This window comes from Geospiza fortis, unplaced genomic scaffold (genome assembly GCF_000277835.1).
Source record: "Geospiza fortis unplaced genomic scaffold, GeoFor_1.0 scaffold112, whole genome shotgun sequence".
Classification (NCBI taxonomy): Eukaryota; Metazoa; Chordata; class Aves; order Passeriformes; family Thraupidae; genus Geospiza; species Geospiza fortis.
In genome coordinates, this window is record NW_005054298.1 from 17662443 (window position 1) to 17685891 (window position 23449).

At 37.9% G+C, this 23449-nt stretch overlaps 1 protein-coding gene across 3 annotated transcripts in view; it reads right to left on the reverse strand.

Moving 5' to 3' along the window:
- The window catches only part of LRP2 (LDL receptor related protein 2), a 111021-nt gene extending 98178 nt beyond the window's left edge, over positions 1-12843 (reverse strand). For all 3 annotated transcript variants that reach the window (XM_031056532.1, XM_031056533.1, XM_031056527.1), the window contains exon 1: positions 12558-12843. In XM_031056532.1, coding sequence (XP_030912392.1) covers positions 12558-12651 — 94 coding nt within the window. In that variant the 5' untranslated portion in view covers positions 12652-12843. The remainder of the gene's footprint in view (positions 1-12557) is intronic.
- Positions 12844-23449: the final 10606 nt, after the last annotated feature.

The following is a 23449-nucleotide window of genomic DNA, read 5'->3' on the forward strand; positions in this document are numbered from 1 at the left end:
CAAATACCCAGGAGAAAGAACCAGAATGAAAGAAAAATAACCATGTCAGTAATAATCAGATTTGGTATATTCTATGCAATGTGAGCCTGCAGCACCTGGGTTTCAGCAAGAGCAGGGACTGTCAGAAAAGAGGGGTATTCACTTGTTTATTGATATTATTTGAAGATTCAAGACACTGAAGAATTAGTAATCAGTAGTTTTATGGAAGGTTTTCCTTTCAATAAATTTTGGGGTTTTTTTTAAATGGTAAGGCAGCTCATTAATCAGTCAGATATTACAAAAAAATTATACTAATGAACTAATTTCCATAGAAATTCAGATTTACTCTGACAAACACTGATAGGAAGGAAATAACCACTGAGTTTAAAAATGAGCAATAAAGTAATCAGTCTTCATTTTCATGTTAGAAATTTGCTAATAGAAGAGAATTTGGGTGACTTTTGAAAGTTCAAATTCCAGAAATTATTGAATTTTTGGTGTTGCTCTACTATTACTATAATACAGTTTTAGTTTTCTGACTATGATTAAAGCATTACTAAAATATGGGCTAAAAAATGCATGGCAGATCCTAGGAATCACATCAGAACATATATACATAAAGAAGAATCTCTTGGCATTAACAAAAATAATTTTGAAAGGAAAAAATGGTTTCAACTGCTCAATATTAAGGAAAACACCAAAGAAATAACAAATACATGATATTGGCTTTAATATAAACCAGTCTAATACTGAAATTGCAAAGCAAAGATCAGAAGCATTCCTGGAAAAATGTAGATCAAAGTACTGTTTCTAAACTTCTTGTTATACTTACTATCTTGGTTCTTCATGCTAAATTGGTCACCGGAATTTATATTGTTCTCTGTGTCTGGGATTCTCTTGTAAGAGACTCTCAGTGGATGTTTCAGATTCAGAATTTGCCCAGATAAAACAAGAAGGCTTATGTTACTAGCTCTGGGAAAGCTACTGGCAGAAAGGTTTTGTCGGGTAGTCATTTTCCACAGGAATAGAACAACATATTAATGATTTTATCAGACAAAAGATTGAGCTAATTACTGACTAAACACTTTTCATTTGTTAAAAATAAATGCATCTTCTACCACTATTCACTTTGTTTTTCTGCAACAATTATTGCCTGCATATGAATGAAGCACCCTACGGTAAACCACTGCCAAAGACAAACCCTACTGCCATAGGGGATGGTACTCAACATTCACACCACTAATGAATGTTACTCGATGTCACATTAAGTCACAGGGAATTCCAGCAGAAGCGAGAGAAGTTAATAGCATCACACATTTCACAGTGCTATGCTCTAACCCATAGGGCCACAGTCTTCAACAGGAAGGCAGTCCACTACACACACTCAGCCTCCACTGGGCTTCATTTCATGTAGAAACATTTAGTTTCAGAATTAAAGCTAAAATTCAATCCTGTTGTATAAAAACAGAATGCTATGTTTGGCTTATAATAGAACCAAAACAGCCTTACTCCTCACCCCTCTGGGTTACTTTTGACTTCTTGCAGTATCTCCCTGAACAGTTCTAGTCTCTTGTATTATTTTCATATATTTTCTACCTGCCTATTTAACCTTGAAGTCCCTCACACTTTTAACTCTGACTACACATCTTCTGAATTATATTTGTCATCCACACATTAAGAGCCATGACTGTTCATTCTGACTACACAGAATAGGCCAAAACCCTTCATTTGTTCATCCTTCCTTGTGCTCACAATGCCTTTGAGAACTGCTAACACTTCTTTAGTAGTTAAGTCTGAACGAAGAATTTAAAGTAATGAGGAATGTATTAAGCCCAGGGTAGATTGCACCACTCTCAAACTGTCCACTCAGAAATCAAACTTACACTGCTGCAATTACTTTACACTTCAGGAATCAACACTCTCAACAGATTTATTTGCATCTAAAAGAGTAATGTTCTTCCAGGCAATATTTTTTCAACTGAGCACTTAGCACTTGTAATACATCTTCAGATTTTCAACAAATAAATGCGAACAGACTGTGCATTACAAACCTCTTCCACACAAAATTTACAAATAGAAAAATAAGTGACAAGCTTTTCTTTTCTCCCTTTCTGTCTTCCAAAAAAGGGTAGTGTCTTTCCCATTTGGCCCCCAAACAGAGCAGCCCACTCTAGGAGACTTGCAGGTAAAAGAATCCTGAATAATCATCTTCCATACACTTTGATGTTAGATTTTTGCCTAGCTTAATTACATGTCAAACAGCCTGAGGTTTTGGAATGCTCAAGGAGGGAAGGCTGAAACTGTAGAAATTCCACCTCTGTTCCTGCTCAGTTATGTAGAAAGAAGCAAAATTCAAATTTTAGGAAAAACCTTAGCTTATTTTCAAATAACATCCTATGATACTAAAAACCAGTATTCTGCTAGCAATTATGATTGGAGAATGAACAAGTATTACTTAATAGATAGGAAAAATAGAGTCTGATGAAATTGTGCTAACTTTCATATATCTCAACAAGACATTTAACCTTCAGTCTTTCTACACTCTTTAAACTTCATTACATTTAATACAAACTGTTCATACTAAAAAAAAAAAAAAAAACCACAAACCACACAAAATTTATAGGTATTACACAAAACAGTAAAAGGTTTATCTGCAGTTTTCAAGCCCTTGCAACACAAAACATATTTTGTACCTACATATCTCTAAATTAGAATGAAGAAGTAATTTTTACTGGCAATATCAACAAAAAGACAGTACAAATGTGCATCTGCACCCACTTCACATGACTGCAAGATCTCTATAGGCAGACTGATAGGCAGACAGAGGACTAGTCAAGGGACAATCTGAGGCAGCAAAGCTGAAGTTCCAGATATACAGCAATGCATTGTACAAAGGGAAGTGCAGGATTTCTTTTACTGAATTATCATCCAATTACATATAACAAGATTATTATTAGTAAAATAACATCTACAGACACAGCAGCTGATCAAGAACTCTTTGTGCCTTGCACTGTACAATCAAGGGCCGTGCCCTGGGTAGTTTGCACACAAAGACAGGAGGCTCTTGAGCTCCTGGGGGTGCGCCGACGGCAAGAGGCCAAATGGGCCTGTTCTTCCTGTCACTAACACAGGTTCATATATTATTTTTAATCTGTCAGCACTCAAAAAAAGTCACAATACATGAGAAGCACACTCTGTTTTGCTGGTATGTTTATTAGACAGTACAAGAAACAAGGCACGTGTCAGATTGTTTGAGGGTGGGAGGCAGGGGGCAGTGGTGGAAATGAAAAAGGACTGTACTTGAAGCAGAAGATCTGTTTCTTCACCAGTACCAGCTGGACTTATTTTTGAGTAAACCACATTTTGTGTTCAGCACAATGACAGGTATCAGAAACTATAATAAATAAGTACTACTCTGACAGGTAAGATCCAATACCTACATTTGAAATTTTTACTCACTGATTTTTTATTTTTTAAAGCACTTTAAAATTCAAGACCAAAAGTGAAAATATTGTCTTTCATTATGGACTTAGAAATACCATGTTTCCCTGCAGCATCAGCATATTTTTATGGTTTGCCTTTACTTGCCAAGCAGGAATAAAGCCCAGCAAAATCTACATTATATTCTGTGCTTTGTGTCTGCATGTTCTTGCACATACAGATATTTGTCAACTAAAGCAATTGTTACAACTAAAGCATCAAATATCATTTTAATAATGCTCACATGCAAAATCTTTGATAAAAATACTTAAAATAATTTTTCTTGCACATACTATTTATTTTCAGTTAATGCAGTTATAAAAGGGCTATAGATTAATTTCTGCTAATGCCCCAACATAAATCCAAGAATTAAAGAAATTCAGGATTTTAATCTACTGAAACTAAGCAGGAAAGCTTTCCTGCAAAGAAAAAAGGGTTTAGGTCTCCTGCAGACAACAAGTTCAAACGAATGACACTGTAAATGCTTCCTAGCAACATTAAAGATATTCATAATCCTCATCTCCTCTACCCTACTTCAGTTCTATTAACTGAAAAGCAGCAAATGCAAACAGCCTGATAAAAATGGAAATGGTTTCTTAATTTCTTCTTAACAAATCTATTCAATTCTATTTTTTTCAATTTTAAGCCTGAACCAATAAAGAGAACAAGCTCTTTTTTTTTTTATTTTGTCTTTTAATATACTACATATGGGCCTCCTAGGCAAAAAAAAAAAAACAAAACAATTCAGTTCTAATTTTTTTTTCTTAAGGCTCTGGTATTCAGAACAAAATAACAATGGTTTCTACATTACCACTTTCAAACCAATTATTCTGGGAAAAGTTAAAAATAACTAAGATAGCCAGTCTTTCAAAGTCGTTCACATTGATCATAAATGTAAAAAACCCAACCTTATAAATTTCAAACCATGACAGTTTATTTATCATACATGCTCACAAAAAGTACATATCCATACTATGTGTCTTTTCTATCACACAGTACTACAAACAAAATAATAAAAATTAGATTACTTTATAATCTTGTTTCAACTCACTTTTTTAAAGCAACAAATAAACTTTTACTACCTTTTTAGTCCTATAACCAGGCAGGAATAAGAAATAATCCTTTTAAGCAAGGACTAATTCTCACAGACAGGAGGTGATACTCCTTTCTACTGATAAAGTAAATATTCTTTATATTGAACAGACCAGGTTCCTTCTTTCATTTAAGTCACTGACAAATTTCTTGTACTTCAGTGATAACTGAGGGTAAGCCATTAATTTTTTCTTGGACACCTTCTTTAATCTAAACTGCATATAAAGTACTTTCCAAGAGGACACTAACAAAACCTATTTGTACTCCTTAGAGATTTTAGTCAAATTATCTCTATGGCCACGTTCAAGAGAACCAGTACTTGCAGTGCTGCTGACAGATTAGCCTTCTCAATATAAAAATGTGTTTCAGACGTTACATGTGAAGAACGTGTTCTGCCTTCAGCTGGAAAACCCCACCCAGCTGTCTTGACATGAGGTGTCAATCCACATAAATCAGCTGTGACTGTGTTAGTTGAGGAAGGGAAGCAAGAACTGTGGATCTCTAGGGAAGCATACACATCCCAGCTGTCCTAAATCTTAGTAGCTTCTTTTTCATGAATGGCACATTAAGTATGCAAAAATCTGTTCTAATTGACCATATGACATAAAGAGGAAGAAGAACATGCAAACACCGTAAAAATAAAGACAGCCTCAGTTACTCACAGGAGGAAGCATCCCAAGCATTTTCATAAGAATGAACCTTGCTAATGGCCCCAAGGCGGCTGCAGAATAACAATTGGGTAACTGAAGGTGGGGGGGAATATGACCAAAAGAGGAAAATCTTCAAGACTAGGAAGTATTTACAACTACACAGTGCGTGGAAAGTGGGGGGGAAAAAAGTGCTTCAACAACTTAGAGAGAACATGTACAGTCTATATCACTGAGAAAGTCAGATGCAGTAGCAGATGATAAAACAACACTTCCAGGAAGCTTTTATCATTTTGAAATCCTGTACAAATTTTAAAATAAATTTACCAACCCGTGTGCTGTTTTTTCTCAAAATTAGACCCCATGCTGAGATGATGACCTGCATTCAATTCTGTCATGCTCTCCTGAAAGCTGATGAGTCATTGTAGCACTAGGAACTGGCCTCAGTAAGAGCCTTCCTGCACAGCTGGTGACAGTGAAATTGTTTCATTTTTGTATTTCTTTTCTGTATCACTGCTAGAATGAAAATGGCTATGCAACATATAACATTTTGTCAAATTATAAACCTTACTGTAATTTTATATTACAAGTTATTAAATGAAAAATGGAACCTGCCATGCAAAAAATAAACCACTTTCCTTTACACATAATAAACACAGTAAGCACATAAAATGAAAGCTATTTCTTCCCACCACAGAAGCCATATCCACAACAAAATTCTTTAGCATCATACCAGTAGGACTCTAGATTAAAAATAAAAAAAAAAAAAAAAAAAGCTTAACCGGAAAAAAAAAAAAAAGGACAACAAAGTTGATCTCATTTTTCCCTGTTGTTTTGCAATCTACCATGATCTAAGAAAATAAGAAATAAAGCTTTTTCCCTTTAAATATCTGTTCATTTGCTTGCTCCCTAGTCTCTTTGTGTTAGTGAATGTGGCCTGCAAAATTACAATGAGCAGGCACAATTTAAACTGTGTCCCAAAGCTTCACAGGGCACTAGTCATTTTGCACAAATTTCAAAAATAGCAACAGTTACTCATTGCAAACTAAATGTGTGGGATCATGGTCAGAAAAGCAGACCTGAAATGTCAGTACAGAATAGACAGACCACATGCTACAAGCATCTAGTGTGCCTAGACAGACATTCTAATGCTGCATACTACTGCCCATGACATTGGGAACTACATCTATTCCTTTGGACACACTGACACATCACATTTCTCCCTTATTCAGTAGTGACTCTGTGTCAGTTAGCAGCTAGTGGCTGGTCACTCCTTATCAAGGTTCCCAAAAAGGAAATTCCATATGGCAAGGCAGGCCTGAGTAAATGATGGATCATAGAATCATAGAGGGGTTTGGGCTCGAAGAGACCTTAAAGATCATCTGGTTCCACACCTCCTGCCAGGATCACCTGAACTGAAACAACAATGTTGACTGATGTGGTCACACATAATGCAGTTTTATCTTAAAGAACCTGAAAATGAACAATAAGAATTAAATAATCCTTTGGCTGTTTCGTTTTTAAGTGTAGCATATTTTCTTTCTAGTTTTTGGTTTAAAAAATAATTTAAGAAATCCTTTTACACAAACACTAATATTAATGAGTGTGCCATATTAAAAAGACAGTCCTTGAATTCATCAGAAGATAAAGACAAGAAATATCATCTTCTCCTGAAATATTACTCTTCCTGTCAATCCCAATGGAAGTATTTTACCTATAATTTCCCTAAGCATCCAAAATCTCTAACTCTCAGATTTTGACTTTTTAAGGATGTTTGATTCTGCTGTGACTTCCCTTCATTAGTGGCTGCTGGGCTACTATATTAAATAATTCTTATTTGAAATAATTTATAAATTATTATTGATACATAATAATTAATAAATTCATATTTTAAATAATTATTTAAATTACATTAGCTAACTAAGCAGCATTCCAGACACAGAGGTTAATAGTAGGGAAGAACTTCTCTAGCTGGTATAGCTGCATAAGCCCTACACTTGCAATATGCTTGGAAACACAAAAGCATACGCGTACTGCACCCTGTGCCCTTACATCCAGAAGCAAGCGCAGAAAACTACAGCAAAGGCATACACTGTCTCCCAGGTATCTCAGTGGTAACACACAACATACAAATCACATTGCTCAGAGGACTGCAGGCACTTGCCTACAGGTCTGGAACCTTTAACTTGGAATCCCCTCCTCATAGTGATACTTTTCCATCAGTCTTTCACAATGTCTGCTAGGAGAAGATTCCAACCATGCCTGTTATATTGCTGTCCAGAGAATCAGTATCTCCGCACAGCCTGTTTAAAGACAAGATTTTTCTTTTAACAGAAGATAAAAACCATTACCTAGACTTTAAATAAATCAGTGGATGTATCAGTTCTTGGGATATCTTGTGGACTACGCCTTTTTTTTTTTTTTTTTTTTTTAAGAAATGCCACAGAACACAACTAAAGCCCCAGCCTTCTTGGTCCACAAAAGCAAGACCCAGCAATCTCCATTAAAGGGAGTCCCAATTCCCCATTCTCTGACTTGACTCAGCAGGATGTAGTATCATGACCTGGCTGTGCAGGAAAACAATTGGGCAGACACGCTGCTGCTGTAAACAGTGCCCTTTTGCTGAAGATCTGGCTTCTTGACTGTAAAACAAAGGCAACTTATTAATGTTAAAACTATAAAATAGAACACGTCATGGAAACAGAACCATTTCAGTCAACTTTTATATGTTGTTTCATTAATCCAAAACAAAACTTCTAACAGCACTTCTTTGATCCCTAATCCTCTTTCAGCATTGCAAAACAAAGAAAACATTAAAACCCCTGAAACCAACAGTCAAAGCTTAAGGAATACACTAAAGGCTATCCATTTGATTGAACGGTTCTATGCTTACTCATTAAACTTATTTTTTTTAACTGTTCTGTAAGTGTACTGAGTCAAGGGAGAAAAAAATTGTTAACAAGAATTAATATTATCATCATGAAATGGACTTCAAAATGTACCTCAAACAATGAAGAGCTATTTAAAGAGATGTTTACTCTTCACTGACTCATATTTTCTGTCTTAGATCAGTACAACTTGGTAATTTCTTTGAAATTAAAGGAATCGCACTGCATTGACTCAGAAGAAACCTTGTTATTCTTTCATCTAGAAACAGCTCAAGGTATTTTTAAGAACATTATTATTATCAAATTATATAAAGAAGAACTTTAGTTTTAATTAATTTTAAAAACAGCTCTTATCTGCCACATTCAGTGTAAGCTATTAAAAAGAAACTGACAAATTATTATTATCATCACTAATTAATCAAACTGGAATAAAAACATCCACTTCTCTTTAAATAGAAGTCAACCTATAGATTCTTAATTAGAAGGGACCTTTAATGTTTTTCAACAATGACAGCTTCTAGAAAGTGTAAGTTCCTTTGAAACATCCAAAGTACTATATGGTTCCAGTGTCTTTTAAGTAGAGTTCTGAAAGAGAAGATACAACTCCTGCTTAAAAAAGTGATAGACAAATATGTAACTTGAGTCACTGTTCTATCTGAAAAGTTATCACAACCACTCAGATCTAAAAATAACTATTGTAGAAGACTGAATGGATTCAATAACATAGATAAAATAAACTACATCTGCAATGTGCCTGCTTACTGCTCAACTAAAAAGAGGAGTATTCACATTTAGAAGAACCTCCAGGTTCAGTGTTAAAGTATGAGAAGTTAAGAGTGCAAGAAGGTGCATGGAGGGGAAAGGCTCCAAACAGTGCAAGTGATTTCATGTCAACCCAGGAAGCCCAAAAGGAAAAGAATTAAAAGGCCGTAATGAAATTGCAGTCTACCTTTACCCCAAATGAATCTTGGCTATTTCCTGCAAAACACATGGCAAGTAAATCTGGATTAAAGTAGGATTTCATTGCTCAAATTTCCAATCAGCTCAATTTATGAAAGAAGGTTTTGGTTTGTCTTACTGGGAAATAGAAGCATCACACACATCACACATTTATCTTATTTGAAATCTCCTTGGATTCTCTGTCTCTGTTTGTCTTCACTCCTGTAGCTTAATTATTTACTGTAATTCTAGCATTTGGCATAGAACCTAAATCTAACCGGGTGTCATCCAATTACTGCTTTCAATATTTAACTAAAATTCTGGGATTTGACCCATTCTTTCCTTTAGCTGATTACTTTGCAAATACCTGATATGCTTTACTGAACAGAATACAGAAAAAGAGTGAATTATTAAGAAAATTCAAGAGATGTACTAGAAGTGGGCTATTCATTAAAAAGAACAAAGAAAAAAAAACCAAAACCCCTGTAAGTGCACAGAAAAGGTCATTAAAATGTGAGAAGACGATAACGTGTTTCACTGACAGATACTTGCAAATTGTCAGGCCTCACGAAGTGCGCAATTGTGCTCTTCATTTTGTGTCAGTACATCTCCCAGAGAAACCAAGAAAATTGTCCTAGCGCAGCATTATGAACACTGAAATGCACAAAACCCAGTAAATTGTATGTCAGGATTGCATCAGTACATTCCTATTTCTTGCCATCCTTTTTCCCTTCCCATTACTTCCAAATCCTCAGTCCCCAGTCACTCAAGTCTCCAAACTCTAGGTCTTGGCAGGGGTGGGATCTTACAGACAGGCTTCTCTCATTTAAAAGTGTGCAGTGCTGTACAAGGAGCTATGAACAGTGACTCTGACCTGTCGCCTGTAGCAATGTCACTGTACATCATCCTACAGACAAATGAAATAGTTTTGAGTGAAGACAATGCCTAAAAACCACTGGATTCTTAATTTGGAGATTGAACTATTACAATGCCTTATGGAAAATATGTTTCTCCATGATTTCCAGAAAGAACTGTACCTCTTCTCTACTTGGTCTTACCATACCTATTTCTTAATGGCCTGCCACACTTCATGCAAATGTTCATTGTGATTCCTGATGTATCTTATCATACCATACACATTCATTCTCAGAATGGCCTTCATTCTCAGCCTAATAGAGACCTCATAACGGTGACAAATTTTGGTCATATTTGCCTGGGATGTATCAAGCTGATCATTTATCACTGCAGAGGTGCAGGATACAAACCAAATTTGGTGCACTAACATCCATCCATTGTCTCTAGTTTAGTGCAGCTGAGGTGTGAAGCACTTTGATATTTCTCAAAACAAACATGAGCAATAGTCCCGTCACGGTCCTGCTTGACACTACCTTCACTTAACTACTTTTTAGATTCCAGTTACACTTTTTTCTGACAACAATTACCCCACAGACAACAAGACCTATAAAGGTTGGAGAAACAGGCCCTGTACTGCTGGCAATTACAAAACACAGCATTTTTATTCTGTTTATGAGCACTATGGTTACTCTCAGTAAAACCAGAATTAGGTAAATCGAGGAACAGTATCATTTGAGCAAGTCCTTAGGTGAAAGGAATGTTCTAGATGTTCTAGAAACATCCATCCTATATTAGGAACACTCAGATATTGCCAACAAAATTCTCAAAAAACATCAGTGAATTGCCTTTGGAAATATTGAGGATTAGGCAAGATAACAGATTCTTACCATATTCCTTCAAAGGCTTGGGATTGCTTTCATGGTTCTCCAAATTTTCTATTGGAAATAAGAGTCTGACACAATCTCAACATTCAAGGAACTGTAACTTAAGGTTACCAAATATTTCATTATCATAATCACAGTGCAGACAGAATTGCTATCCAGGTATTTTGCTACTATCAGTCAGCCATTACTAAAATTATACTGTTTGTCTTCCACAGTTATTCTACTGTGGAGGCAGGGGGGAGGAGAGAATGGGAGAAAGAACACCATAAAAGTAAAAAAAAATTGTACTTCTACTACTTATGGATACTAGTTCAAAGCCTCTCTCTGCTTGTTCTGTCATGTCTTTTATCAGGTACGTTCTGGACAATCAAGCAGCTGTAGAACAAAAAAAATTTTTTTGATCTGTACTGCAGGTTCCATTCTATCCAATGTAAAATAATAGTGCATAGGATTAATTCTGCCCAGTGTGACCTCCTTGGCTGGAGTTTTTGCAGGTCTCCAGCACATTAGCTATCTCTTATTTCCCTGTTCATAAGTGGGAGCTACTAGCAGCAGTTGCTGTATAATTACTTAGTTGATTCTGTCTAAGGAGCTTAAACTAAGAGTTGAGCAAAGAAAGCAGATTAACAATTTGAACACACACGTAATACACAGACACCCACAGAAGCAGCAGGACTGCAGGTCACTACGCGGCGCGGAGGAAATGCACTTCAGCCACTCTTGCTCCAACAAGACAGGCTTGATTTTCAATGCAAGGCAATTAAACAGCGCGAAGAAAGGGAAGGCAGGAAGATGGGCTGGAGTCACAGCCGGAGGGAGGACTTGGGCACACGGCTACTCCATCCGTAGCAGCCAGATTAGCCCCGGAGGAGCGGCACTCAGCCTGCTCTGCCAGTCACATGCTCCTGCATGTCGCCTAGCAACAGTAAAGCCCAGAGAAAAAGTTCTCCCTCTCTCAACTTCAAATCTGCGTCTGAGACCGACTGAGGGGAGCTTATTGTGCTCCAGACTAAGCATCTGTTTCTTTCTTATAGCCTTGTGTAAATGACCACATACACCACACGTACGCAAGCATGTCCATGCAGAACCCCCTTCCCCCCGGCCCGACCTGTCTACGTGCAAGTGCTGCAGCCTGTGCACTCCTCACCAAAAACAACTCTAGGCACAATTTTAGTGGTCACCGAACCAGTCCTTGGAATGCAGGTGAACTCTGCTCTGCAAAACCACCCGTATTTCAGTAGCAAGAAAAGCACAAAGATCACAAGGAAAAAATGCAAAAAGTCTGGGGTGATTTTTTTCTTTTTCTTTTTTGGCCTTATTCACAGCCAGTAATCAGCACTCACAGGAAAACCTGCCTGCTTGCATTTCCACAAAACCATGAGTTTAGACCGTGGAGTTGCAAAGTCTGACATGTCCCTCAAAATTTAGCCACATTTGTGCGCTGCTGTCTTACACAACTAGGGAAAAAAAAAGTTTGCAAAAACCATAAAAACAATCAAAGGAAGCATCCTAGGATAATTAAAAACCGAGATTAAGTGAAGCTAAAGAATCGGTGGTGTTTGCAGTGCTTTTAAGGCGCTACTTACTTTTCCACAACAGAAACCGACTCCATCAAATGACTCCTGGAAAGAGCCAACTGTCTCCCCTAGCTATTAGAAAGAACTCCTTGAATCAGCACCCGTTAACCCTCTACTTTCAGACACTTGGTCTTTTTCTTATAAAAGTCCCCGGAGTAGGGATATGCTCCTTGCGGTGCAATTCCCATTCCGGAGAGGCTGGAGCTGAGCGCTTACCTTGGCAACTGCCCTGCATCATGCATGCAGTGAATAATATGAGCAGTTTGCAAGCAGTTGCTGCTCTTCCATCCATCCGATGATGAGGTCCCATCTGGACTGGGATGCTCCAGCTTCCTCAGAAGCTGGCTCCTAGACTCCGGGGTGCTGATCTGCACAGCAGCAGCACAAGGAGCCTGGTGTCTTTTTCTTATCCTGCTAGTTGCAGAAGAAAGGCGTGTTCGCCTGTTGAGACATCGCGTTTTCTATAAACTCCCACCCTCCAGACATTGCATAAAGCTCTTTATACCCGGCGGCCCCGGAACCAGCATGAGGGAATCAGGCACTGCTCCAGGCCCTGCAGCCACAGGCTGCCTCTGCCCCTCCTTCCACACTTTGCAGGATCGCCGAGATGCTTCAAAGACCCTGCACTTTGCTGACTTCGTATCAGAGTCCATTGGTGCTGTATTTAATGTGCTTATCTGTTTGGAGTAGGTCTGGGAATTGCAGGTGGCGAGTGAAGTATGTCACAGGTTTTAGTGTCCCAAAGGCATGCTCCGAATAAGAAAAAGTCTTTTTGATAACTCTGAAAAAAATCCAACATCTACTCACCAATGCAGAGGTAAAGCTTACAACTTAGTAGTCCTCACACAAATACTATGAAAGGAAAATGTAGGGATGAAACTTACTTTTGCACTTTCTCAGCAGATAAAATCAGTTTGGTAAAGTGCTTTGGCTGTGAATTCTCAAGATATCAGCTGGAGACATGCTCCTTTAGTTCTAACTCTCCAACAGTGTGTGCAATACACAAAGAAATATCTCCTTGTGTTTTACTGCTGCCATTTCAGGAACCATATCCCTATTAACAAGGAAAGAGCGGTATGTAGGATCACAGATAAAGATAAAGACTAACTTCAGGCTGGAATGCAGCCTTGGTAAAAAGGACAAATATTTTGGAGGCTTTGCTTGTAGGATCAGAAGCATCATATCTAAAATGTGTGAAGTTAAATAATTTTTTTAATATTAGTCAAAAATAGTCGTTAATGTAGGAAATTTAGTTATGCCAAGCTGTACTTTCACACATAGACATGCATGTCAACAGTGACTACTGTGCATCCATATCATGGGAGAAAAATAGGTCTATTTGTCTTCCAAGAAGATCTGCCAGATTAATTTTAATGACACCACTTTTATAAATACCACATATCTTTTGCATTAGCATCATGCCATGCTCATTATACTGCAATGCCTGTTTGCTGATGCTGCAAAAGAAGCAATATTTCTAACCTAAACTCTTCTTTTTGCCATGGATTGCAAGTTCAATAAAGGAGTAGAGGTGCCTGTGTTGTTCCTGCAGAAGCTGCACGGGAACATGTTGCTGCTTATTAGCAGACTGTGATTTCTCTCCAGGTCCTGTAGGACGCTAATCCCTCTAAACCTTTCCGTAAAGGCTTTCTATCTATCAAGATAGTAAAGAGGGGGGGTGGGGAGAGAAGATGTGGAGCATAGGCTTTTGCAAGGTTGTGATTTATGCAGGTTCAGGGCTGTTTGGTGTAGTGGTACGACACAGCACCGGGGTCAAGCCACAAGAAACACTGGGGGCAGATCAGAATATTCAATTAGCTTCCTGGCACCTCTGAATCACAAAGAGAGGATAAGATCTCTCCATCACAAGATCCAGAGCTGCCGGGGGAGGGGGAGACATGCCCTCTTCAAATCTCCCTCCTCCCTCCCACCCTCTCTCCTTTCACTGTAGGGGAATAGTGCCTGAAACATTCCTTTCTGCACGGAAGGTCTTTTCCTATTGTTGTTTTCTTTGTGTTTCACTGTTGCCAACTTACTGGAATTCTTGTCGTGGTTTCACAGCAAGGCTCAGGCTGACCAAACGGAACCAGCTGCGTTTGTGTATGGGGCCGCTGCTGCTTTAATCTCCCAACAAGGCCGATGGGGAGGGAACGAAGGGATCTTCGGAGGGGAGCAAGCAGATCTGCTCTCTACAGATGGGTGCCTGCAAAGCCAACACAGACTGACCGTACCTAATTAGAAGAGGAATTGTTTAAAGCAGTTCACACTCCAGCAATACGCAGAGAGGGCAAACAGTGCTTGGGAACTGCACCCCCAGGCTGGGAGCTATGTGTAGTCTCCTGTCACTGTATGTTTGAAGTGACCTGGATGCAAGCTTTGGGAGGCACCCACCTGTTTCACTCCCTCACAGCTGGCAGCCAGAAGTTCTCCTGCCCCATTCATCATCACCATTTCTACACATCTGTATTTGCCATAGGTGAGAGGCCGGAAGGAGTCTCCAACAGGAATGGTGGCAATGCTGTTGACAGTGAGCTGAGATGGTGGGTCACACCCTTCCCACCCATTGTTCTTTGCACTCACAAGACAGAATTTTTATTTAGAGACATATAAACCGATAACCCCAGATATTTTACGGCTGAATAATAAAAACAAAGGGGCCAGCACAGCACAATGCCATCCTCTGCTTACTTCATCTAAAATTTTCTCCTCTCACTTTACCATGGCACCTCATCATCCAAATAAAGGGACCCTATTCTGCTGGACACCATTAAATGGGACTTCTTCGAGACTAGACACATCAAGATCAGAATAAAAACTCCTCAAGGCTTTCCCAAAACTATACCCAAAATTGCCCATGCGGGTGTAACACATCTCTCTCTCATCTTTCTGTTGACTGCTCCTGTTGGCAGCTCATGATTTCTTACTGACCTAGACCAAGGGATTTTTAGTTGATCATGCATGTTTAAGAAGATGCAGACTATGTCTGTTAGAAGGTTAGAGGGAGAAAACATAGGCAATGCTTTTGTTCATTGAACTCCACTTTTGATTCAAAATACAGTTTGGGATGTCTTTGCTTGCCTGGTTTTTAGCGTAAGCAAGCACCCAGAAAAGCAGTTCAAGGTGTAATTTAGAACTAACAATGACACTGCTTACTTATTAAAGATATCTGCTAAGCAAGGAAGTTAAAAATTAAAAGGCTTCATTTTTGACCAAGGTTCAGTCTAAATTAGTGTCCAAACTCAAGCAGTTCTTCACAGACAGATAGAAACATTGAGCTTGATGTATGACTAGATAAAGATAGAAAGCTGATGGTTAAGGAAAGTAAAAAAATGTATATATATTCACTATAGGAAAATGTGGGTCAGATCTATAAATTTGTCTCTTCTGAACTTATTGGAGCTAGGACAGTTTAGAGAGGCTAAGGATCTGCCCAGTGCATTATCCAATAAGGCTGTAATTGCCATTGGCATTCAGTAATCTTGTGGTCAATCTGTCCTCGGATAAACCCAGGTGTTTCCACATAGAAAACATTTTAAGTTACAAGCTGTGTTTCCAATTTCACATTTAAAATTTAATCATTAAATCCTATGCCTTTATCATGACAAGCTTTTTTTTTTTTGTTATTTTTGTACAATCATGCTAAAGCAAGGCTATATTTTAAACATGCTAAAGCCAGGCACATTTTTTGGGAGAACACTGGTAATGACAAGTCATACAAATCTAAACTAAAATCTGTCTCTCTGCCTGGGTAATAATATAAGTACTCAACAGCAGCAATTAACTCTACAGATTTTATCCATCTTTGCTATTCTACAACCTAAAGTGTCCCATTTCTTTAACTGAACCTTAGTTTTAAAGCAAGCAACAATGTGTGTGTGTGTGAGTGTGTTAGAGGCTTCCTTTCTTAACAGACTATTAATGGCAGGATGGGCTCTTCTGAGATACAATTTTTGAGACATTTCCTTCACCTAAAGCCCACTTCACTTTACATCAGACTTCAGGGAGAACAGATTAAGCTGTTTTCATGGGGATTCACAGTAGCAATGTGTATTTGGACTTCACCACTTATTTTTTTCCAAATACATGTGTTGTGAGCAGAAATTTCCTTAAAAGGTCAAGTTTTAGGGAACATGCATCTTTTATAAAGGACCAGTATTAATTTCAACTCTCCAACACATGAAAAAACCCAAACAAACAGACAATAGCCCCAAGTTCACCAAGTTTCTCATATAAGCCACATCATATTTTACAGTATCTAAAATAAAGGAAATTTTTTGCCAGGGAAGTATTTTCTTCCAAAAATTTAAAGAAAGAAAAAAAAAACCCAAACAACCACCCCACAACAACAACACCAAAAACACCACCTAATCTCAAACTAAGAAAAAGAGAGCCTTAGTTGATATAATACCCAAAAATCTAATGCATATTTGTAAATAAAGCACAGATTTCCAGAAGACTGGATCAGAAGTGGGTCTCTAGACCACATGAATATGAGAAACATTAAGCTGAGGAGATGTGAATTGGTCCAGAACAGAAATCACAGAGTCAGAATTGCACAATGCAGCTGGCACTGTGGCCAAAAGTTTCCTCAATGTCTTCTGGTTAGTGACATATTACAACTTCTCTTTCAACCTGGCATTATATTACTGCATTCTGGAACAAGAAGCAGGAACATGGGAACTTTTTTGGTAATTGCCACTGAACAAGTGAGACTAGTAGAAAGATCGTCAGTAAAGGAGCTTCCAAAACACCCCGGGTATATTTCATCTGCAGAAATGGGCCTGTGGGGGAGTTTAACTGTAACTATGTAGAGATGAGAGAGGTTTTTTATTCACCTGGAAGGCAGAAGAAAGTGGAGAAAGATTAAACAGATTGCAGTTGTCCTTTGGTCAGCACTGCCTGGTCCACCCTGGAAGTCCCTGTGCCCCATCCTGAAGACAGTCACCAAGTAAGGGCAAGTATGCTCTACCTCATCTGCATCTCTAACTACCAAAGATCTTGGTACTTGCCTTACTGCAAACAGATTTCTTTGGAACTTTCTCTATCTCTAAAGAACAAAGGTCCTCATTTTTGCTCCAATCCACTGGCCCTTCAGTGCCATTCTGCCCTGCAAGGAAGAAACAAATGGGATTTGTACTTGAAAAGAAATGGGAGGTAGAGAAGCATTTGCAAATGACTTATGATCTAAAAACTTTATAGGGAATTCACAAGGAAAATAGGATAGGCTGGAATAACTCTGAATCTCCTTTACTCTTTTCATTGGTTTACTTTCCTATTAAAAACAGATTGAGGTCTTTTCAAGACAAACATCTTTGTAAGTGGGTCTCATACTAAAAATGGTTACATCTCATTCCTCCAACAGCTAGGATGAAATGCTTGAGAGATCACAAAAGCAGTCAGTCAAAAGACCTGAGAAAAGATAAATAATAAGACTTCAGTAGTATTAATTAGAATTCCAGGCCAAATCCAGGGTAATAACAGTAAACAAATGAGAACATGGTGTAGCAGTATAGGGATTGCTGTTGACAGATTCTCACAGTTTTGATATGTATTTCAGAACACCACTGCTTACTTATTCAAAAAATCTGAAAACATGGCCTAACTCTGAATTTTCTAAACAAGCCTCCACACTTATTGAAAAAGAAAACTAGACATCAACAGGCCTATTAAAAACCATGTAAGAACAAAATCACTGAGTGTATGTTTAAAGTATAGCTACCCCACAACACCCTGTGAATGAAAACCACTGATTTGCATACAGAGATATTTGTAGTATAAATATATTTTTATGCTAAATTAAATGGAAAAACATGAAGAAAATCATAGCCCAAGATAAGCCACACTGTAGCAATTCTTAACTGATTGCTAAGGAACAATACCCAAAATATTTGGTTTGAAAATAGCACCTGATTCAGTCAACCTGCAAAACTACTTTGACAAGAAGAGACCAAACTCATGAATGTATGAGGTCAAAAGGATTACAATAATTAAAAAAACCTAACCTCTCTCCTCCTTGGGGGACTTGTTCACAGGAATGAGATATAGGACAGTTCAGTGAGCACAAAGTTTGGTAAGCAGGGCGACTGGCTTGACTAGTCTACCCTTCCCCCTTTATCCACTTTCCCTCAGAGCTGCAGCACAGCCACTGCCAGTCCCTTTTGTCCCCTCAGTCAGGAGACCCTTAGGGGAGCACTGGTGGCTGTGCCCACTTCACAGCACAGCCCCAAATGCACCACAGAGCGGCAAATGGCAGCGGGGACACAACAGCCTCACACTGCTGCACTGCTCTGCCAGAGTCTCAGCAGCTTGGACCTTGCTGGGCAGCAGCAGCAGGGTACAAGCCTGGAGAAGCTACATCCACCTGAGCTACCATGAAAAGAGTACATAATGGTATTTTTATAGACACTTCACAGAATACAAAATTGTGAGGTGGAAGTTTGCCATCAAAAATAGCTTGATGGTGTGATTTGTACTTTGCAAGATAGCTAATTGAATTCTTCCTTCCTTTCAGCATAATGCTTTGCATTCAGAAGATATTTTTGCATTCAGAAATTATTATTGTATAATCCAGTTTCAAAATTTAATACATTTCCTAATTAGGATTCGTCTAAAGACCTCAGCACAGTAAAGGCTACCTCCTGTTGCTTTACTCTTTTGAATTCATGGTGATCAGCATTATGAAGGATGAGAACTCAAAAGCCACATAGAAGTTACTTTTCTAGTAAGAAAAGGAACTTCAAGAAATTTCAGCTATGCAACACTTGAGTTTCTAGTACAGCTGCACAGTAGCACAAGCTGAAGAGGTATATTCAAGAAACTGAAACACATTCTTGACTCCTTTTGCCTAAGTTCTCACTGGAACAGTAGTTTGTGAGTTCTAAAAACATGTATGAGAACAGCTAACCAATATACCCACTGTAATTACCAGTGTCTTAAAGTGCTTTGGAGGGGCTGTTTATCATTTGGTGGTTTTTTTCTTTAAGAGAAATAATTGTGCTAAAGTGTCATTGTAAGCCAGAGCCAGAAGCTATTAAAAGGACATAGGAAATTACATACCACCTCCCCTAGTACTAAAACTTCTTTGTTCCCTAAGAGCAACTTTAATACTTAGCCTTCTAGAAAAACTGAAGCTATGTCACTTTGTGTCAGACACTTTAAGAGATACTAATGAAAATGCCCTCGGTCTCCATAATCCTCTGTGGCTGATTAGGTACAGTAGAAGTTGTTTCATTAATTTGAAGACCATTAGCTTGAGCCCTCATATTGACCTGAAAGTAATGTTTTATTCATATTGTAGTGTTGTAGTCAAAACTCCAGAAATAATTAAAAGGACAAGTCTCAAACCTTAGACCTTTGATTTACAAAGCTGGATACCCAGTTAATTATTGCATGATGAAAAAAGTGGAGTAGGGAGCCAGCAGTCCTGATATATTATTATTGCCATCTTCCTTTGAAAAACTGATGGGTAATCAAATACATATAAATAAGAATATCTTCAAAACACAAACTTTCCAATATATTTCCACAAGTCGCAGTTAAAAACCTTCCTTCTAAATTTAAAAAAATAAAATAGACATTAGGTTAAATTCAGGCTCTATTAGACTTTGGAGGCAAAAGTGCAAAGTTCAATAGTTTCAGTTAAGATTCATCAGCAGTCAGTGAACAGCTACCCATAACCATTATTTAAATTAAACACAAGACACCAGCAGTCCTGGATCTACTACAGGAACAAAAGAGAGCATTTTAAAATAAAAGATTACAAAAACCTATGCCTGACTTTAGAAATTAGGTTTATAGTTTTCCTAGATATAAGTAGGAACTCACTGTAGTCAACAATCAGTTCTTCCAGTCAACCTTTCAAATAATCAGTCCCCTGAATTTTTATTAGCTGTTGTTTGACTGGTGTTCAAGGTTTGATACCTTTTGAATGTAATTAAATGATTCAGCCTGAAGTGCAAAGGCACATACATATGAATGGTAAAGTTTAAAAAAAAAAGTTGTTAAAAATCTTTCATCATCCAACAGGCAGCCGGTGATATTAAGAAATACTGAAATAAAGACTAGTGAATAGAAAGTCTGCTGATCCGTCTTTACTTTTCCCAGCAGAAGTTTATCTCTCTTTATATCCAGCAAAGAAATGTAGTGAAAATTCAAGACAAAGACTTATGCCTTCTGTAATCAACACAGGCACCCCACGCCATCCTTGCAGGATGATTTCGTCATATCTGTTCCTTTATGCACCTCATTGCCAACAGTCACTGTGGATTCCATCTTGCCTGGGATTTGACAAGTCCTGTGAGTGTGGCAATGCATTATCTTTAGATTAGCTTTATAATATTTTAAATCAAGTGAGGTGAGTTTCAATGAAACTTATAGAACACATGCAAAACGTGTGAAACTCTTCTCATGTTTTACTGTCATCCAACTTTTCCATGTCATCAGACTACAGCTGCTTCAAATATTGAAGCACTGACTACAGTCAGCAGGGATTCAGATAATATATAGTGTTAGTGTCAACACTCTTCCATTTCTGCTCCAAAGTGTTTTTAATAAAAGAGAATATTAAACCTAAATTTTGCTTGCAGAGCTAGAGCACCAATAACCATTTACTGTTCTCTTAAAGGACATCACAGTCTTCCCTTTATTTCTGTTGCTGTACTTGTGCTTATTCCAGTACGGATCACATATTCTTCTACATTGCTCTTTGCTTTTCTTTAATTTCCAGTATATTTTGGTCTTCCTAATATTTCATTGCAGATTAAGTTACAAGCCAGAGCAAAGAGGAATGCAAGCCAAAACCAATATGATCAATCTATGCAGAAGTCCTTAGTACTCCTCTTACAGCAAAACAATTGCTTTGTATGTGAACTGATGTATTGATCAAGTTGGACTAGGAGATACAAGGTCAGATTCACAGCTATGAAACTGCTGATTTGAACTAACTCACCAGTATAAGAAAAACCATACAAACTGAATATAGTTTAAGATCAGCAGAGCAAATCTCACTCCAGCACACAACTAGAATACCAGAAAGAGAAGGTACAACACCACAACCTCTATATTTTCCTACTCCACAGGGATCCCTGGAAACTATGTATGAGATAGAACATTTCATTGACTACTTAATATGCCTGTGATGCTTAAATCCCCATAAACCAGGATTAGGAAGGGACAAGAGGTACTTTAAAGACACCTGTCATTATCTCACACTCATCCTGAGCTAAACACAGTGAAAGACTAGGGATTTGTGGGCAGTTTTCCATTTTTGTTTGACCTTTAGGTTTTAACAGTATAAGGTTATATTAGAAGAAAGCTATGCAAAATATCATTCTCACTGGGATCCAGCTAAGGGCTAGAATAACAGAATAAAGAAAAAAATAAAAACATGCCAGAAATGACTGATTTCCACAGGGACACAATTGCACTCCATACCCTCAATCATATGCTGCAGGAGGTGCCCTTTTTTTCCCTCCATAGCAAAAGGTAGCTTCTCATGAGTCACATTTCCAAAATTATGCTAAAGAATCTATCATCCCTGCTCATGTTTCATTATTTCTAAATATAGGAGGCATAAGGATATTTCAAATAATTTTTTCATTAAAACCTACCATCTAGGAGCCTAATCATATAAGCAATTTGCATACACTAAATATTGGTTTAGTGGGTTTACCCTAGAAGATAATAAAATATTCCCTCTTAGTTTTAATGCCATTTTGATCTTTATGTGTTCATTCCCCTATCTGCAAAACAAAGCAGAGATCATAACTCCTGTCACTTAAACTAAAATAATAACCATTAGTGAGGAGGATCAGAGGTAAAGTTTTCCAGTGAACATAATTTACATTTTCAGACTAGTTAAGTTTGCAACTTAAGTCAGTTTAAACCAATAGTCAGTTTAAATAAGCCAAAACTAAATTCAACAACCAGAAACCTCTCAGATTTTGGTTTGCAGCTCTTTTAGTATTTGATTTACACAATTTTCCATAGAGGGTGAATGATACAAAGGAGTCAACAGAATCTTTTCTATCAAGTCAAATGCAACATCAAAAAAGAGCTCAGTCGCACACACACATTTGCCAAAATAAGCTCTATTTTCTTTGAATTTGCATTTGTGCACGTTAGAAGCAGACTCAAATTCTGCAGCTAGAGTCTGCTCTTTTTCTCAGCAAATTTCTTCAGGTGAAAAGTGGGAGATGGTTGGAAGGGAGCCTGGTTCTTTTAATCTTATCTAAGCAGTCCTGAAAGGAGTTGCAGCTGAAGATAAGGGGTGTGGAGTCACATGCCTTTCTCTCTTAGAGTTTGTATTCTGTTATGGGGAATGATCCCATTTCTGTAGCCCCAATTTGAAGTTCCTGCAATTCCAGCATCTTTACATGAGATGTTCCTGATATGTACAAATATGAAGAGAACTAGGCATAGTCATAACACTGAATTGAGGCAGTAAAATTAGAACTACTATCTACTGCAATGCCATGTTAAAAAAAAAAAAAAAGCCATGCTTTGCCTTTGAAGTGATCTTTACTTGAGCTGTCCCTGGCTAAAAGAGTTTAAGGGGAGGAGGTTAAATTTTTCCTCATCTCTGAGGTGACATTTAACAGACCTGAGAAGCAGACATCAGCTGTGATGGTCTACTCAGGAAGGGCTATGCCATGAATGACTTCTAAAAGCAAATAAAATAGTAATGCATTCAGTAGATTTAAAGTCTCATTCTTTGACAAAGGACTTCTTCCTTCTTGACTTTATCTTCTTCTTGATAGTAATTGTTACCAACAGGGCTGAGAGGGATCACACTTGACACAGTGAAGACTGTAGCAAAAAGCACAATACTCAAAGGATGCTACTTCAAAATCCTTGTAAACTTCAAATTCCTCCTGCTTGTATTTGACAGAGTAACACTGAACTATGCACAGCATGCTTCATAATATACAATGATTAGGAGCAAGCATTTACATTTGAGGCAACATCACTTTCTTCCCCCTCAAATTATTGTAAAATCCTTCCACTAGAGCTGCATATATTTACAGTGGGGTAAGAAGTTCTACTCCAGGCTAGAGTTCTCAAGAGGTTCTCAAGTCAAGGAGGCAAAAAGATCCAAGATCCACTGTTTT